The 20719-nt window shown below is 35.1% G+C and overlaps 1 protein-coding gene across 3 annotated transcripts in view; it reads right to left on the reverse strand.

Annotated features, from left to right (window-relative positions):
• Positions 1 to 3724: 3724 nt before the first annotated feature.
• Positions 3725 to 20719, reverse strand: part of prdm15 (PR domain containing 15) — a 133683-nt gene continuing 116688 nt past the window's right edge. For all 3 annotated transcript variants that reach the window (XM_039744578.1, XM_039744577.1, XM_039744576.1), the window contains 4 exons: positions 12931 to 13106; positions 12714 to 12794; positions 9300 to 9530; positions 3725 to 6309 (listed from right to left, as the gene is read on the reverse strand). In XM_039744578.1, coding sequence (XP_039600512.1) covers positions 5800 to 6309; positions 9300 to 9530; positions 12714 to 12794; positions 12931 to 13106 — 998 coding nt within the window. In that variant the 3' untranslated portion in view covers positions 3725 to 5799. The remainder of the gene's footprint in view (positions 6310 to 9299; positions 9531 to 12713; positions 12795 to 12930; positions 13107 to 20719) is intronic.

Below are 20719 nucleotides of genomic sequence, written 5' to 3' on the forward strand. Positions count from 1 at the left end.
CAGATTACGCCAATGTCACATTTATAGGACTTTTAGTCATGGAACATGTCCGACTTGCCAACTGCAGTTGGTGATGTCATAGCTGGACCACATTAACTTAAATGACAGAAAATCGCTGGCCATGCCACATTTACCAAACACGTGCTGATCTTCCAGCACAGTTGTGCTGCCCTTTTTGTGATGTGCTACCTGACTGAGCCTGTGCTGTACAAAAGGTTAACTGGTACAGCAAGTTCAGCCTCAATCTTGGCTCCTTTTCTTTCTTTTTTCCCATTCTGTTGTGGTACTAAAACACAAGACATCAGTCAGAAAAGTCTCTCTTCTGTTTGTTAGGTCCAAAACCCCGATGTTCCTTATTCATCGCCACATCTTTCCATGCATTGTACTTCCATCGCAGCATTCAATGGTTGTCCACTCTCCTGCAAACTGAGCCTATCCTTATGACTAAAGACAAAATTAAACCTCTTTGATTTTGCCAGGGCAAGTCATAGACTAGTTGATGCAAGTCTTCTGGGTATGTCACATTATGTGACTCGTTTCATGGAAGGATGCCACCCACTGCCTGCGACTTTATGAAAACAGAGGCTATGACTGAAAATTGCTGCAAAAGTCATGTAATGTGATGTGATATAGCCTTTAAATGTCGTTCAAGCTCAAGCTTTATATTTATGTATGGGAGCTTTTCCAACATCTCCAGTTATAACTTTACAGGGGAGGCAGTGTAGATCTCTTTGCAACTAAAAAGAATGAAACTAAATGCTAATTTTTGGTCCCAATAAAAGGCACACAGTAACGTTCATTGATAAATTGCTATATTGAACTATAGTAGGGAATGTGGTTCTAAGAGAATCTTTGTTGAACATGGCAATTGGATTATAGGATTATGTAAAGTTACAAAATATCTTAAGAGCAATATTCAAGCAATTGTCCAGGGGTGGTCAGCTCCAATCCGCAGTGGCTACAGGTTTTCATTCTGACTGTTTTCTTAATTAATGATTAGTTTTTGCTGCTAATAACTTAATTTAAGACCCTTTAAATCAGGGCTGACCAACATCGGTCCTGGAGGGCTGCAGTGGCTTCAGGCTTTTGTTACAACCCAGTTGCTTCATGAGGTTCATTATGAATTCATTCATTCATTAGGAATGAATCACGTATTGCTCAAGTGACATTTTTCTGATTCAGTTTAGTTGTCTTGCTTGTTAAGATTTTGAGCCCTAAATTGCTTATTTTACTGTTAAACAGCTGTATTCATTGTTTTAAGTGATCCTTATTAGTAAGAAGATGCAAATGACAAAAGAACCAGAGGTTCTACATCTAGCTTGTCTCCATTTCCACCCGTGTTTATTCATCATTCATTTGCTTTAAGTACTCAGAAGGAAACTGAAAAACTGAAAATTACTAATCTGTTTTAGGCTTCAAATCACTTGGATGATACATGTATCATTAGAAAGGAAAAAAATCTATGATTTAAGAATTAACTGACGTGGTAATAGTTAATACACTAACAAGCCATGAAATTAAATAAGACCTGCTATTGGTAAGGATTGGCTTCTAATTAAGCAACTGAGTTGGAACAAAAATTTGAAGCCACTGCGGCTCTCCAGGGTCAAAGTTGGCCACCTCTGCAATAGTCCCTCCAATGCTTCTAGGTAAGCCTACTGAGGATGGAGCCCTGTTAGAGCTGACAGGGAAAATGAGTGTTAATACAAAATATTACTTCAAGAAGTAAGGTCACAGGATGAATTCAAATCTTTACAAAGCTCAAAAGACAAATCATTAAGAGAACACAAAAGCTGTCATTTAAGCTTTGAATATTGGAGTAAGGAATGGGAGTATAGTATCTAATTATTTAACAGTATATACTGCAGAATTATTAAAACTAATTGTTGCTTTAGAATAGATCAAAGAAGTAAAAGTACCTTGTGTAATTATTTATTCAGATTCATACTCTGTGATGCTGCTGAGTGGTCATCTATGCAAGATACACTTATAAAAAGTTTCACATATATGTCACAATGTAAGTCAGATGCACATCTTTATAGGATTTCTTTGGGCTCCCGCACATGTTGAGGTGAAAGTAGGAAATGAGATAGTTGACAAGATTTCTAAAAATGCAGTGAAGAAGGATAACATTAAAACATAAGTGGCCAAAGGATATTATGACCTTTGCAATATTAAAGTATTGCCATATTCACAAGAGGTCTTTTGGAGGCGAATGGTAACACGTTGACATGTATAAGGTGCTTCTGAAATTTCTTAAGACTCTGGACTGCAGAAAAGAATTTAACTCATAATACAGAATAAAGAATTCAGCTTCCATATACCAGATGGCAGTTTACAAAATGAGTTTCAAATCTGTCATTTAAAAGAAGAAGAGACAGATGATGCCCTTTGCTTTTTCATTAGCTTCTTGACATACTCATCGGCTCTCTGCTTTTATGAAAGGTTTGTGGTTCTTTTACCATTAATTTAGCTTGTGCTGGTTTTTGAACTTTTGGCTTTTGCATTTTGGATTAAGTGCTACAGATTTTTGGATTTGGAATTTCCTTATTTTATCCTCTTTATTTTTGTATTAGTTAATTCAAATTTTGTGTTAGTGTTAAAATTTATTACTTTTGGATCTATTTTTGAATGTATGTTTTTGTTTATTAACTTTATTAATACATTTCTTTAATCAGAAGTTTTGTTGTGTGGCCAGGGCTGTTTTTGACAGTTCCACTCCCATTGGACAGGATCCATCATCACAAACTCATATACAGCAATTTTGTTAGTATATATAGGCAAGATTGTTTCAACTAAAACATAGCTTTTATTGAAATAAAAAATAAATCTTAATTTGTCTTCTGTACACAAATTCAACATATAAACCTGGACAACAGTTTACCTTAGCATAAAGGTTCATATACTCAAAATTATATTATAAACCAGAACAATAAAATTCCAATAAAATATTATTCAGTGCCTGGATTTATTTCACTGAATTTTGAGTCATAGGAAGCACTTTTTTACTGGAATCATCCTTACCAATGGACGTTAAGAGAAAGGTGTCTTGATACTTCTCCCCAATTTAAGGTGTCAATTTTCTTAATGTCAGAGAAACAGTTTTAAAACAAGAGAGAGCATGAAAATCTTGTTTGAATTGCAAAGTCAACATAACATTACATGGTCTCTAATCAGTGAAAGGGCACCTTAAGGCTGTTGGGTACCTCAAGTGGAGATGAACAATGGTTAGCTTATACAAACTTACAAAGTATTGCTGTTGCATAGAAAACAAACAAAACATACCTTGTGCGGATCCAAGCTGGAGGAACACACCACACGTTGGCGATTACCAAAAAAGTGAATGGGTGGGGCAGGTATATTTAGGTAGCAAACATGGAAGAAATTCCCAAATACGTACATTAAGCTGCAGTGATGTATGTTTCAATTTCATGATTAAAGAATATTAAAGTAATTTTTACTTTACATGACAAAAAGAAAATGGTTCACTTCTGTTTAGTCTAATGCTATATTTTCAAAACGTATCCTACTCTTTTCATTAAAGTTAGATCGTAAGAGGCTATTTGAAAAATAATTCAATTAGTATGAAAAAATGAATTACTTTCTCAAAAACTGCCAGTATTTGGAGTGAAGACAACACCAAAGTGAAAATGCACTAAGCGTGAATGCTTTTTATCTGTACATATCGCCTTGACCGTGTTCAGGTTATATAGCAGTTGTGGGATTTTTTTTTTTTACTACTGTACCTTTGGTCTTTGTTACCCAGTTCATCAGTTAAGAGAACATTTTTAAAGAGGTGCCTATAAAGTGTCAAATTTGACTGTACTCCGGCCTAAAATGTCCCACTGATCCAATATATATTTTCAGTAATCTCTTTTTATTACTCTGTGGTGTAAATAATGAAACTTCTTTCCTGATATATGCTGTATGATGGGTACTTTGTCATTATGTTAACTAATGGAAGTGACCAGCAGCAGAGCCCAATCAACTTTCAGAGTGACCTTACAAGCAAACCAAAGACACCTGAACACAATTTAGAGTGTCATAGCAAAAGCAGTGAATTTTCACCTAGCAAATGTGTTTATTTATTAAACAATGGAAACAAATCCACACCTTTCAATCTGCTTTCTACCTTTCTAGCATAATTAGTGTGTTTAAATAACAAAAATCCTATATAAATGTTTTCAAGTTGCAACATACCCAAATGTGTAAAAGCCACGGGCATGCTTTTTCAAGGCACAGTATTATTTTTTCACTTTAGTAGTCATTTTCTTGATAAATTATGGTATAAACAACTACTTTATATATTACATAAGTAAATCATTTTATAAATAACTTAAAATCCATAATTATTTGTAAACAAATTTGTTTTAAATCGTGTCATCAGTAATTCTTGTGAAAAGCACTATTACTATTGGAAAGCAGTACCTTGTACACTTTTGTTTTAATTTATTGCTAAATCTTTAGCAGTTAGGTTTGTCTAATTCTTTTTGCAGTCTAGGAAATATTTAAGACTGACTCTTACAAATTTGACTTTAGAAAAAAACAGTTTGTTTATTTCCATGCCACACCTAAACAAACAGCAGAATTACTGATGATGTGGCCATCTCATTTCCCAGTTAGAATAAGTCTACTATATACACAATGTATAATGAATACAGGTACATGTTCCCTGCACATTTTGCAGTAAAAACTGCACATTTATAGTTGCATTTGTGTAGGTACACAGTAGAGTTCCCAACAGAAAGAAATCTGTTTCTTAAAAACACACTCCTTGCTCACATTATTTTCTTTGATTAATGTTGTAAGCTCTGATTTTTAATCAAATGTATCCAAGTTCCATAGGAAGTGCATATTAACCCCACTATATTGTACCGAGGAATTGGCAATAAGCAGCTGGAATCAGTTGTGTTCAGGATTTTTATTCCTGATTGTCATTAAATTTTGTGGGCACATAAATGGTCATTTTTATAAGGCTGTATTCCCCACATACATATATTGCAGTACTCTCATTTGGTAATACACTGGCATGTGCTTCATTAATATCTTTTGATTTAAGTATTTTCTGAAATTAAATATTACTGGGATAGCCCAGGAAAAATATGAAAACAATAAAAAAAAAAAATAAATAATAAAAAAAAAATCCAATAATCAGCCAAAGACCTCATTCTTACTGACAGGTATTTTAGAAATTACACTACATTCATCATGTAATGCTGCCTCAGTGAATTATTAAAAGTTACTCATTGCCTTTAATTTTAATTTATTAAAGTTCTACGTATGCCAACTGAACATAAACCAGAATTTTGAAGGACAAATGTTTTCGATTGGTTTTAATAAAGTTTAAACCTTTAAATGGAAGAAATTAAACCTTGATTCCTAAAATTTCTGAAAAAAAATCTTAAATCATGAAACTACCATAACATTTTTGTCCAGGGCCAGCAAGCAGGATCAGAAATAAACCAGCAGCTTCAGACATAATTAACTCATAAAAAACAATGGTTTCAAAACCATTATTAATTATGTAAATATATGCATATTGAAACAATTTTAGGAATGAGTTGAAATTAGTCACCTAAGAAAAACTAGTGTGTCTAATCCGTCACACTAAAACACTGATCCTACAGTACGTTTTTGTTTAATCTGTGTAAATACTCTGATTGAAAAGTGAAATGTTACTGCATCTGCTTCATATTTTCCTAAATCTCAATCACTACAAAGCCTCAATTTATCACCATCATCATTTTCAGTTTTACTTTCAAACATAATTGGATCTATCCAAGAACGTAAAGAAAGACCTTAATAACCAAACATCTGCTGCTGCTGTTGCTGCTGCTGTTGAGGCTGTGTCTGCTGTTGCACATCTGGTGGTGCAGGCTGAACAACATCTTGGGTTTGGGGCTGCAGTGGTGTGTGAGGACTTCCCTCAGATGGTGTGACTGGCCTCCAAGTAAGAGCAGGCTGTTCTGTGAGCTGACTGCTCAAAGGGTTCACAAATGTTGCCAAGTTGATAAAATGAGCCACTGTTTGGGATGGAACACCAGCCTCCTGTTGGGAAGGCAGTTGAAGATCAGCTGGTCTGTTGTGTAGCATGGCCGACCCACTTACAGTATCAAATGTCACCGTTAAGATGGAGTTATCCAGGGTGATCTGACGATCTGCTGACGTAAGATGGCTCACAGCCACAGGCTGCAAGCTGGTAAACTGTGTGCCAGCTGGAGTAGTAATTGGAGTGACTGCAATATTAGTAAGACCCACAGAACTTGAGGATGCAGTGGTTACAATCGGATCTGCTAAGGTTACCACAACCTGGAAAAAGAAATTACATCAGATTACAATCAAGCCTACTATTAATCTAAAAAGTGGAGCATCTCCAATTTTGAGGTTTCCACTGTATTGCACACACAACTACAAGATAGCATTAAGTGCACACAACTCTTTAAATAAAGTAAACCTTTTTTTTCAGGTTAAACAAAATGTATAGAGAGATTACGCAACACAAGAATAAAAGTCAGAAGATATGAATGAAGAATCCAAAAAAGCTTCCAAAATCCAAAATAACTGTTAATACAAAAGAGTCCGCTCTTTCAAACTTGCTTAATGCAAATCAGGGTCACAGCACCCTCAGTCAGAAGGCATGAACCATCCTCACACAAAACACCTACCTATCAGCACAGAAGTTCCATCATGACAAGTACACGCAAACTATAGCTAAGTGTTGTTTTTGGAAAGGCACATGATGCAATAACTATAACAAATTATAACAAATCACATTAGACACATTTTTTAAATCAGTTGATACATCTATGACTATATCAACTATTTTTAAACTGGGTAAAAAACGGGTGGCATGTGCTGAAATTTCTCATTCACTACAAAACAGATTCAATAAGGCATATACTGTAATTGATTGTTTCAGATTATTTGTTTTGTTTCAGATTAATTGTTCCCATAATGGTATGGCACATCAGTGCAGCATATTATCATACATACAGGAAAAAGGCCGGGCAAAAACTGTACATATGTTTATAATGAAAGTCATGCCCATTTTCTGTTCAAAAGGAGTGAGGACTCCGGAGCCAGCAACTACTGATTACATTACCCATCTCTTGGAAGGACTGTAGTCCTTGCATAAAAAGTGAGCTAACTGTTAAGCTGAACTGACAGCCTTGTAAGGGGCCCAGCTATAGCCAAAAATCTGTGGCATATTTGTAACACTAATTGCCAAAAGTGTCATATATGTTTCTCCACTTTCTTATCACAATGTAATTGAACACCAAATTCACAATTTACTATATAATACAAAATAAATAGGAGACAAGATTGACTGGTTATGTTAATGTCACTAATCAATGCATATTTTAACTTTTATCTATTAATGCTTTAAAGAAATGTGTTGTAGATTTAATATTGAATATTTATTAATATTTTATATTTAGTTACAGTCTGTATTTGCCAGCATCATATTTCTAAAGTCTTGGAAACTTTTACAAACAAGGAACACTATGAATGTAGATTTGTATACGTTTTACATTTTTGCCCAATCCAGGGTTGGCTTGTGCCAAATGGTGCCAGGGCCTGAGCGAGCTCCTGTATCCGTCAAGTGTAATAACAGATTAAGGATGGAACGGATGCAAATTTTGCAACTCTTATCAATGTAGCCCTCCAAATGGTAGGATTTTAATAGAGCTCTACTCCTACACAAAATGTAATACTGCCACCTCGAGATGCTTTCAATGCACTGCATTTTCTGAAAGCAAATAGCATTTTAACATTTGTAGGTTTTCCTTGTCTTGAGGTCATCTACATGGCTATAATGTTATTAATTCTGCGAGTTGCAAATACCAAAGAAGAATGTTCCTATTCTTCTCAAACACTACTTTAAGTCACACAGGAGAGATTAAAAGCATCAGGATAATTCAAGATCTTTCTCCTCATTTTATGAAGTAAAAAAGTCCTGCATATGTATATTCATCTGATGTTTTTTAACAAAGTAATTTGCAAAGAAGTGCATCTGAAATTCAGACCATTTTTGAAGTTCTGGAATTTAATGAATACAACTATAATTGAAAATTGAAGCTTTCAGGTTTGTCAGGATCAGCATAATTGTTGGAGCAGGAAGAACACAAACTGAAGTAGCAAAAAACTGTGCATACCCAAACACACTAATTCAACATAAACCATACAATGGAATACTGTAGTGCATTCTTTATGAACAACCACATACTGGAACAAAAATTGTACTTAATTTCGACACTGGCAAAAAAAAATTAAAACAGAGTAAAAAAAGATATCTGTGCCTTCAGCCAGAACGTTGACATAGACATATGCCCAAGCAGTTCAAAGGGGAACCTGTGCTACTTGAATGTGCTACTGACTTCTTGTCTCTATGCTGTCTTTTCTGGTGAAGGAACAGATCAAGTCTATGATATCTCTGTGACTTCTAAAAGGCACCAAGAAGCTTTTCAAGCGAAACCAAAAACACAGACCAACGAGGGATAAGAACACATTCTCTCTACATAGCTGTCTTTGATCCACAATTTAGAAAGCTCATTGTCACCTTACAATGTATTGAGCTAAGTTTATCATTTAGAAGCTGGTTCACAAAGAAAGATACATCTCTTTGTAAGCAAAATGAGAATTAAGGAAAGAATGTCAGCTCTAGAACAGTCAACTTACCAAGATCTGATATGAGAAATAAGAATAAAATAAAAAATAAGTATATTGTGAAAAATACAATTCCATTATACTTTTAAAAATGAGCTCTTGCCAAAAAAAAAATAAACACAACATCCTTCAACTACTAATATAAAAGATGTTTTTCCCACTATAGACAAGCTAAGTAAAATATTGACAATGTCTAATTGCAACATCTGAAAGTGTTTTCTCCTCTAGTTGTGTGTTTGAGGCTACCAGGACAGGCTTGAGCTCCAACAGCTTGCCATTTTTGGGTTTAGAAGATGGATCACTGTAAATAATCCTTTTTAAGATTCCTTCAAATGTGTTTTTGCTATAGAGGAACAAATTATGAAGAACAACAAAAGTATATATTTTAAGGCTAGAAGCTTTATATACGTACTGATAATATTACATGTTCAGAGAACCTCACAATGACAATGATTAAACAAGTACAGTATTAAGAAAAATTGTATAACCCATTTGATGAGTATAACATAAAACTAACTAACTACTGCGGGCCTACCTTATAATGTACTTCTAGGTTATTTTTATAAAACATATACATTAAGTTTTTCGAATATGTTTAAAATCATGTGAAAACACTTTATTTACATACTGACCTGCTGAATGCTTTGCACAGCTGAATTGGTCTCATCGCCAACTGCTCCAGTAAAGGTAGTCTCCTTCTCTGTGTACTGGGTGTATGAAGTGTCTTCTGGAACTGTCAGCACGGCCTCCTCAGGCACAGAGATCCCACTTTCCTCTGTAGTCTTTTGCTTCTTTTTATGTGATTTTGGGGTTCTTATCTGCTTTTGGCCATGCAGAGGAATCTTTTCTAAGGTGTGCTGGGGCTTGAAATGGACAAAGGATCATAAAAATAAAAAAATAGCATCACATATGCATTAAAAAGTTTATAATCATTATTATTGTTTTTAGATTCTGTAAGTTTGACAGTAAGCTATAAACTATTTTCCCCATAATGTTTCAATAAGACAAAAGTGTAAACACTTTGCATATTCAAGATTCTATTAAAGGAGTATTAACTCTCATTGCTCAAGAATATGCTAAAAGTTTACTCCCTTCCCTTATTTATGAAAGACATCAGTTTGAAACTTAAGGGAGATTTAGTTTTGAGAGCAACAAGAAGAAGTATCTGGGGTTGTCTGAAAAAGGAAATCTGCCTGAATCCCTTTCCATAATGGTCTGTCACTATTTGTGAATAGCAGCACTCTGGTTCTACTCTATACTATTTACACCTCAGAATGCTTGGACTGCAGCTCAATCCAGGTGCATTCTCAGAGGAATTGTCATATGTTTCCTATGTTGACATCAGTGTTCTTCCATGATCCACCAATATACAGCTGACTAGTAATGTAAATTGAACCAGCAAGCGTTGTGTGTTTGTTCCAGTAAAATGGCATCCACCCAGGGTTGTCATCTACTTAGGGACAGGTACAACAGTGGATGCAGAAGGTTCAGAGAACCAAAAACTGAACAATGGAGAGCTACAACAACTACATTCTGTGACTGAATTTCATTTCAATGTGTGCTTTTATTTTAGTAACTTTACGTTGTTTTTTCGTATTATTAAGTTCATAATTGTATTGTATTCTTTTACTAAATATACTTAGAAACATATTGTATTGCATCTTACCTGTTAGGAGAATTGCCTTTAAAGCAAGCTTAGTGATACTGCTTACCACAAAAGGTGATACATAAAAAACAATTCTGACTTTGTCTCTTTTTTTTGGGTTCTAGTGTTAAACAACCATTTAAAAAAAAAACAAATTGTCATGGATGAATCCTGTTCCATCTGGCTAAACCTTTCTTCAGCGCTTTGACAATATGAGTCATAAATGCACTATTGTGACTGGTTTCTAATCTATTGTTACACACGAAGGCAATGGTTATTCTTGATTTGTTCTTTTATAAATGTATAGGTGGCTTCTGCTGTTCACATATGGCTCTTGAGGGAAGCAATAATTATCATTTCCAACATCAAATTATATCCTAAAATAGATGCAAACACACACTGCACACCATCTATTACATTTGCTAACCACTTTCTATAATTTCGATCTTGCTTCCATTCTTCCTTAAAATGACAATATCTTCCAGATACTCTGCTCTACAGCTGACTTTCTTAATTTCCTGAAACAACAAAACATAATATCTAATGTTATCTGCATATCAAAAATGACAATAATAATTAACTAATACCTGCACTTACTCTAAATATTATATAAAAATAAGGCTACAATGTTTGCCATTTGTTTTTCGAAAAGGCAGCAATATTCATGACAAGTTCATATATTTTTATATAAGTAATGTTAAATAAAAATAATGTCACTAAACATGGAATGTGTTTTTAAACAAAATAGATTCTAGCAAAAAAAAAAAGAAAAGTTTATAAAATCATAATGCTATCTTCATTACATGAACATTGACATACATACTCAAACTATAAACAAGCATATTACTGTACATAAGTTTTCTGTATATAAAATGTAAAAGTTAACACTCTTAAAAACACACAGGAATATTCATTCCTCACACAAGAACAGCCAATGATCCTCAGAATAAAGGCAGCTATATCTGTGTTAATGTCAGACAGCGCTGCTCAGGACAGTGTGGTTTGCTCTGTATTCACATCATATCGAGTATATAAACTGATCTCATACACTCCTTCATGGAACATAAAGATATTTTTAGTTTATACAGAACTACATGAGGTGCACTACAAGTCTGTCATGATACATGTCTCCTTTTCAAATCATACCTTATATTTAACTCAGGTGCAACAAAGTGAGTTTACTCAAACTTCAGAGTGACTAGTGTTTAATAATCAGCTAAGATCATACTCATATTGCCTTTAGATCATACTTTCTTTTGTTTGGATTACTAGCAGAGAAAGACTGGCATATGAGGGTACTGAAGAAGACATCTATTCTTGAAAAGTTCTTTAAAATCTACAGTGGTATGTTGCAGTGCAAAACAGAGAGAATTTGAATTTGCTGAAGAAACTGAAATTGCAGTATGAGTCCACACATAATTTGGAATTACAGTACTCTAAACCTCTCACTCCACCCCTATCTCATAATGGGAAAGAGAATTCAGAGATACTTCAGACTTTCACAGTTTATTGTTTATTTTTTTAAGCTGATTAATGTTAGTTTGCAGTTAAGCCAATTAAATGATTATTTGCCTGCAATAGACAACTGTAAGATGTTTTTGAAACTGCCATGTGCTAAATATTTTCCTATGGAATGTCAAATTAGAAATTTAATTTATGTTAAATTAGCAATTATAATAATTTTGCCAAAATGTGAAAAAAAGTAATTTTAGTTCTTATTAGCAATCTATCAATGCAGAATAATTCTTTAGCCTTAAGTTGTGCATAATTCATCTTCACCCATTTCTCTTTCTATCTCTACAAAATGCTGTACCTGATAATATGTAAACGTTTCTTTTCTTCAGGATATACAGAAAATCTTACATACTTCAAATTTTTCTAACAATGTAAATAAATGTGCTGTAATTATTAACCAGATAATGTGCTTGTTAAGTTAGTGAATGCTGTTTTAATGCAGATTTTGTTCTTCTATAGCACTATCAATTCCAAACAAAATAAAGAGGAATTTCACATTTAAGGAGTGTTACTGCTGATTCACAATCCTGGCTATCTGGCAAAAATAAGTGTTAAAATGAAAAAGTGAGAGATGGATGAGTAAACAACAAAATTTTAAAATACTAGTCAATCTGAATAATTAATCTGTAAAAAAATAGCATTTTAACTGAGTATGTGTCCTAGCTATATCCAAAGGAAAAAAAGCAGGGAAAAAATGTAATCATTCTTTTTCACTGTGGACAGAGTAATAATATTGATACCTTATAATGTCTACAATTTTGTGGTCAGCAAGGAGGCATTAGCCTTATTTAAAAAAAATCTAAATGCATTCTAATCATTGATTTCAATGGAGTGAATGTGGTTTTCTAAGCAAAGATTTTAATGAAACTTGATGGTATAAAAATACCTGCACAATGCTAATGGTGGAGGCATCAATAGTTGTACTTTCTTGAAGCTCTGTTATCTCATCAATTCTCACTGAAATTACCTGCAATTATCAAAGCAAATCAAAGTTTTTCAAAATACTGTTTATGTGCAAAGGTATCTTTACATACAAATACACCATATTTAAATGCATCAACAATGATACAAAAAAAATACATTTGTGCATTAGTGAGACCTACCTCAGGATGTTTCCTTCTTATATGGCGATTCATTGAAGCCCTTGTAGACACCTTTGTTCCACACAAGTGGCAGCTTTGGGCCTCAACCTTTTCATGAGTTAGTTGTATGTGTTTTTGTAGCATATATTCAGTTACATATTTCTTGTCACAAACAGAGCATGTCCAAGTCTTCCCAACTGTGATTTAAGAAACAAGCAAGCTGTTACTAGCAAATATCTATTCCAGTGACTTTACTATAAGGAAAAAGTGTAGGTATGTGAAAGTTATTGAGTAATCAACTACATTTAAACAAAATGAAACTGACTAGGCGTAAAGAACTAAAATAAATGAATGATAGTCTTCAGTCAATTTGCACTCATTTAGAAAAACAGAAGAAAAAAAATCATATTTTGAATCATTGTTTTATAACACAATTGATGAACAGTCTTTTGGATTATGGCAAATCTGACATGTAAAGATGCAAATAAAATAAAACACATCAAAACCAATTCAGTCCAAGGGGAAAATGCAGTGATTTCTTATGATGTTAGAATCACCTGGAAAATAAAAGTTAATTATCAATACATTTTTTGTCCATAATATTCTAAAGGATCCTTTTTATTAATGCACTAAAATACAGTGGTATATTTCCATACCTCCTGTGTGCACAACTAGCTCTTCTTACCATGACTGCTTTAACACTAGAATTACCAGAGCCCACAAAAAAACTCCTAGATCCGCCCCACCTTAAATCGCTTCTTAAATCCGTTCACACCTCTCAGGCAGCATCTTTTGTCATCTAAATGTGCTGATAAAGACAAGCTGCAAGCAGCCGGCTATTCCATCCTCCCACTGACTTAGAATGTGCACGAACTTCTCCCAGCTCATGCCTTGATTGATTATCTGGGAGTGAATTGCTGGAAAATAATAGATCATTATTTGGAACACACGCATTTCATGTGTGTTCCGTTTCTACAGTAACCTGTGTAAACACATTGTTAAAACAGAAACTTTTTCATATTTTAGTAATAAATGTTACAAAATGTAGGCAGAAATTATAGTGTTTTTATTAATGTGAAGCATGAAATCCAAACATCAAATAAACACTTTCACAAAAGGTTCAAGAATGATACAACAGTTTACGTGGCTTAGTGGTAAGATTTGCTGACTCAAAGCGCAGCGGGCTTACCGTCCCTTAGAGACCCAAGTTTGATTCCCCATTGAGGAGAAAGTGTTTTTTCTTTTTAACCTCAAACGGACATAAAATTTATAAATTGGTATGCACTGTCAGTTGTGTCCTTATAACTGTTATTTTTAAGATCCATAACACACAGACAGACAGAGCACTGCGTAATAGAGAGACAAGACATGCAGACAAGTCACTAGATTTATAAATAAACAGGGAAGGCACATGTACTGAAATAATGACAAGAAACTGGATGCATCAGTAAAAGCTGAAATGGCGGTGTTTCAGAGCAACGGCACACGCGGGTGTTGTTTAGAACAAGTGTATTAGTATCTAATGACTGTACTGCCTACTTCTTGCCTGGACGACCGCACGCTGGACACGTTGTGCTTTCTATGCTCTTATAACCGTAACTAACTAGATCGGGGTGCCCAATACGTTGATCACGATCGAGCGGTAGATCAGAAAGGTAGTAAAGGTAGATTGCGTTGCATTCAAAAAAAATTTTTTTTAAATGTTAGTCTATCATATATCCTCCCTATGGCATTTGCCACTTGATTGACATACAGGGCGGCCAGTCTGAGATCTCTTTTCTTCTAACACACTGGTCAACCCACATGCACCCATAGAATCAGACTGTGATTCAGACTACGAATGCCATGAATGTAATTACCCAGATCTACATGCTGTCAAATAAACGAACCACACACCATGGCATAACGTAAAGAGGCTTTGACGCTAACGTCCGAGGTTCTATTCCCGAGAGGGGGTGTAGTGAGTCTGTACGCCTGATGAACCCAGAATTAGGGCGAAACACGTGTCGCATACTCTTTGCATTATCTTACAGTAAAACTATGCAATATATATAGATAGCATTTTTAATGTAGGTAGATCATTTCGACCTGGTCATTTTAAAAGTAGCTTGCAAGCTGAAAAAGTGTGGGAACACCTGAACTAGATACATGTACTTGACTTGACAGCATGAACTGCTTGTAGATAAGGTTAGTTTTTTATTGGTGTCAACATATTGCAGTAGTTTTATTAAAAATAAGTGTCGTCGTTCTAAAACCGTACACATGCGAGATGCCCGTGCACTTTGTCATCCCCGGGAGCACAGGATTCCCGGGAATGACATACGGGATTCCCGAATTCCTGGGAATGGATAAACCCATCCGGGAATGGATTCCCTAGTTGTATCATTCTTGAACTTTTTGTGAAAGTGTTTATTTTATGTTTGAACTTCATGCTTCACATATTTTATAGTTTATGCCTATATTTTGTAACATTTATTACTAAAATATGAAAAAGTTTCTGTTTTAACAATGTGTTTACACAGATTACTGTAGAAACGGAACACATGAAATGCGTGTGTTCCAAATAACGATCTATTATTTCCACTCTAAAACTCCACTTCAGTCCCAGATAATCAATCAAGACGTGAGCTGGAAGAAGCTCGCGCATGTTCTAAGTCGGTGGGGGGATGGAATAGCCAGCTGTTTGCAGCTTGTCTTTATTGGCACATTTACAGGACAAAGGACGCTGGCGGAGAGGTGTGATGGGATTTAAGGTGGGCCGTATCTATGTATTTTCGTAGGCTCTGGTAATTCTAGTGTTAACAACACATTGCTCCTACTCCAAAATGCAAGTACGGAGTATTAAAATCACATTAATACTTATTTTTTAGAAATTTGTTAGTAAAATAAATAAATGGCATTAGGTACATGTAGTAGCAACTGATTAACAATGCATTTCTCTGGATTATAAAATTGACCTATTGTCTTAATTTGTACATTCCTAGACATAGAGACAAACATGAAAAAATATAAAAGCATGAAGGAGTTAGTTTGTTTTCTGCCTTGTAACAGCATCCTCAATTACCTGATCTATTATTATAAGTACCTTAAAAATGCTTTATGCTACTGTTTACAGGAGGTTCTTTATAAACTGGACAAATACTAATGGAATTATAACCTTTTAAAGCCTGCACTTAAAGACAAAATATTTTGGCCTTCTTTGTAATTTTAAATTGCAATCTCATCAACTATGAATTATTCACACACACTACTCAAATTATATTCAGTTTAAAAAATGCAAGATGCACAACCACAAAATGCAGTGTTGCTATAGCAAATAACAGACATATTCTTAAAAAAAACCTATAAATGTAAATTAAAGTTGTTTTTTTACAGCAGAATGCCTTACAAGTCATATAAAGTAATATACTGTATAATTTTTTTCTGGATATCTATGTGTGGTGTGTTTTCAGCAAAGTTTAAGTTATTGCTGAGCACATCATCAGTACCATTTGTGCAATTTTCCTTTAAGATTTAGTATGTTTGTTTGCATGTATCTGTCTAAAACAAGTAAACTGCCTGGCGGGTGGCAGCGACTGTAAACGTGTTTGAAGGACACATTGTGTAGGAAGCAAATAATTGGACCAATCACCACAGTAGCCCCTGCCCCCATAGCATGGCAACCAATCCCCCCATACTGTATGTGTTGAGGAAAGAGCATATAGCTGGGATATCACAACTAGGGTCACTGCCATTTAAAATGTACCCTTCCGTAATTTGTTAACTGTGTACTTTTCTACTAATAATATGTCATTTAAGACTTTTGATTTTTGGTAAGATATTTTGGATAAAAGCATATGAAAGATAAATGACCATAATGACATACTAGTCACTGATTATTTTAATATGATATTTAGTACATTCAGCATGTAACTCATAAAAAGACATAGTCCCAGTTTGGATAACAAACTACTTATAGCTATTTGCAACTTTTTTTCACCTATCATGAACAGCCTGCAAATTTCTTGTAGTAACATTATATATGCAACAGGTAGAAAGAGACACATAATTGACAGTGAATGCTCTTTCATTTTTACTTGATTATTTCTGTTTGTATGCATGAGGATCCAATATTAAGCTTTATATAAACATGCCTTCAAACACCAGCCTTCCTGAACTTTAGCACATATATTTAATTGAATCTGACTTGGACGAAACCATCCTGAAGTTCTGCAACAACACATCATGAAATGTGTTCCAATTCACTGATGGCAACAGAAAGCTATTCAAGCTAAATTATTAACAGGCTGATCCTGGAATAGACATGAATATACACCAACAATTTGTACACGTGTCCCAGCTTCTGTTGAGTACTTAAAAACCCTCTTTTTGGGATAATACTCTATCTCATTTCATTTGTTAATTGTCGTTTCTTGCCATTATTACTGGAATATTGTCCAAGTAGTACGTCAGAGGGTATTGTAATATAGTCTGCTCCACCGCTCCTTTAAGACAGAAATTTAAGAAATCTGTAGGTTGTACACTTAAGTGGGCTATTACCCAAATCTGATATTACTTTTTGGGCTGGGAATACACCCTGGTTGCCAAGCACTGTTCACTTAAGTTGATAAACTAGTATAACTGCTTCAATCCAAATGACCAAATTCTTCCTTGAGCTTCAGTCATATTAGTTTAGGGTAGTGTAAAAGATGCTCAAAATGCTAATTCAGAAGCTCTCTTCAGTAGATAACTTATAAGCATGTTCCACTCTGCCTACTAATATAGAACTAAAAGGAATGTCTTATTGTAAATGTGATCATTGAGATGATTTTCTGCAGTGTGTGAAATATCCAATGGCAATAGTCTTATCATAGGTATGATCATTGGGATGATCTTACACAGTGTACAAAATATACAGTGGTAATCGGATGTTCTAGTTAGTGTCCCAGTGCTAGCGGAACACCATAATCTTAATCTGTTAATAGGAAATTTATAATAAATTAGCCACGGAGAATGCTATAACTTAGTATATGCCTATTTTAATTGACTGAACTTCATCACACACTATTTTGCACTCTACACATCAAAATCACACCGCCTTGTACTTCTGACTTGCCTTAAGCAAAATAGCCACTTTTCATGACATACACTCACCTAAAGGATTATTAGAAACACCTGTTCAATTTCTCATTAATGCAATTATCTAATCAACCAATCACATGGCAGTTGCTTCAATGCATTTAGGGGTGTGGTTCTGGTCAAGACAATCTCCTGAACTCCAAACTGAATGTCAGAATGGGAAAGAAAGGTGATTTAAGCAGGCTGGTCTGAGTATTTCACAATCTGCTCCGTTACTGGGATTTTCACGCACAACCATTTCTAGGGTTTACAAAGAATGGTGTGAAAAGGGAAAAACATCCAGTATGCGGCAGTCCTGTGGGCGAAAATGCCTTGTTGATGCTAGAGGTCAGAGGAGAATGGGCCGACTGATTCAAGCTGATAGAAGAGCAACTTTGACTGAAATAACCACTCGTTACAACTGAGGTATGCAGCAAAGCATTTGTGAAGCCACAACGCGCACAACCTTGAGGCGGATGGGCTACAACAGCAGAAGACCCCACCGGGTACCACTCATCTCCACTACAAATAGGAAAAAGAGGCTACAATTTGCACGAGCTCACCAAAATTGGACAGTTGAAGACTGGAAAAATGTTGCCTGGTCTGATGAGTCTCAATTTCTGTTGAGACATTCAAATGGTAGAGTCAGAATTTGGCGTAAACAGAATGAGAACATGGATCCATCATGCCTTGTTACCACTGTGCAGGCTGGTGGTGGTGGTGTAATGTTGTGGGGAATGTTTTCTTGGCACACTTTAGGCCCCTTAGTGCCAATTGGGCATCGTTAAAATGCCACGGGCTACCTGAGCATTGTTTCTGACCATGTCCATCCCTTCATGACCACCAAGTACCCATCCTCTGATGGCTACTTCCAGCAGGATAATGCACCATGTCACAAAGCTCGAATCATTTCAAATTGGTTTCTTGAACATGACAATGAGTTCACTGTACTAAAATGGCCCCCACAGTCACCAGATCTCAACCCAATAGAGCATCTTTGGGATATGGTGGAACGGGAGCTTCATGCCCTGGATGTGCATCCCACAAATCCCCATCAACTGCAAGATGCTATCCTATCAATATGGGCCAACATTTCTAAAGAATGCTTTCAGCACCTTGTTGAATCAATGTCACGTAGAATTAAGGCAGTTCTGAAAGCGAAAGGGGGTCAAACACCGTATTAGTATGGTGTTCCTAATAATCCTTTAGGTGAGTGTACATGCACTTAAAAAACTGTGAGTGATAACTATTACAGGAATGTTCTAGTCCCTTCTCCATGAAAATTAATTCTCTTCAATTTTTTTTATTGATTATATTAAAAGCAGCTAACATTACATACAATCGAATCAAGCTTAAAAGAAATAAATTCAACCCCGAGAGAAAAAGAGAAAGGCCAACAACCAGAGTAAAACTTCAAGAGTAGAAAAGAGGGAAGAGAATCCTTTTCCCCAATATACAGTAAATGCTTATTCTAAAATGGTATTGATTAGATCCTGCCAAGTTTTAAAAGCTTTGAACAAATCCGCTAAGTGAGAATTTTATTTTTTTTCCCATTTCAAATAGTATATAATATCAGTTACTCACTGACTTAAAAAAGAGGTGGGCTAGGATACTTCCAGTTGAGCAAGATAAATCTACGTGCTAGTAGTGAGGTAAAGGCCAAACACAGCAGTTAATAGATTAGGAGGGATTGTGACACCAAGGCTGTCTGATAGGTATTTAAAAATTTTGGTCCAGAATGATGTTAATTTGGTACATTCACTTTGTCCCAGTGAGACTGGAGCTAGATTGCAACATTCACAGGTTGAATCTTGCCCTGGAAACATTTTATACAATTTTAAACAAGGTAAACACAGTCAATGAAAGATTTTAACTTGAATAATTGCATGCCTTGCGCACATGGAGCTAGAGTGAATTCTGTGCATGGCTGCCTTCACTCTTTTTCTGAAATGTTGAGTATGAGATCCTTTTCCCACTGTACTCTGTGATCATTGAAAGAAAGAGGCATTAAAATGTTTTTATATATTATAGTAATGCTGTCTGAGTTTGCAAGACTGAACAATATCTCTTCTTGAATAGAAATAGGTGGGAGGTGAGAAAAATTGGGCAGATTCCTTTTAGCAAAGTTTCTAATTTGTAAGTAGTGAAAAAATTGTGTTGATGAGAGGTTAAATTTGAAGTGTAATTGTTTGTAGGATGCAAAAATATTACTTATATACAAATCTCTAAATGATTTAATCCCATATGTTTTCCAAACAATAAAAACTGTCTACGTTTTAGAGGGTAGAAAAAGGAGGTTATCGTGTTGAGGTGTAAACAGATACAAGCTTCTCTATCTTGAAGTGCTTCCTACATTGGTTCCATATTCTGAGTGAAAGAAGGACAAATGGGTTGTCAGTATATTGACGATAACTGGTATTTACTGGAGTACAAAGCAAGGAATATATAAGAAGTTCTGCAGGATTTTATTTCTATTGCAGACGAAGCTTGTGTGTGTTCATCTATGTGTGTTAATGTCCAGGGTTTTATAGCTTGTATATCTGCCACCCAGTAATAAAACTGAAAGTTACATAATCCCATGCCACTTTCTGCTTTAGGTCCTTGTAGAGTCACCGTTTGGGTGCATGGATGTTTCAAATTCCAAGTAAACAAGGTTATGATTGAACCTACTCTCACACACATGCGAGTAGGAGGCAGCTAAAGGGCCAGAGTA

Source organism: Polypterus senegalus, chromosome 2 (genome assembly GCF_016835505.1).
Source record: "Polypterus senegalus isolate Bchr_013 chromosome 2, ASM1683550v1, whole genome shotgun sequence".
Lineage (NCBI taxonomy): Eukaryota > Metazoa > Chordata > Cladistia > Polypteriformes > Polypteridae > Polypterus > Polypterus senegalus.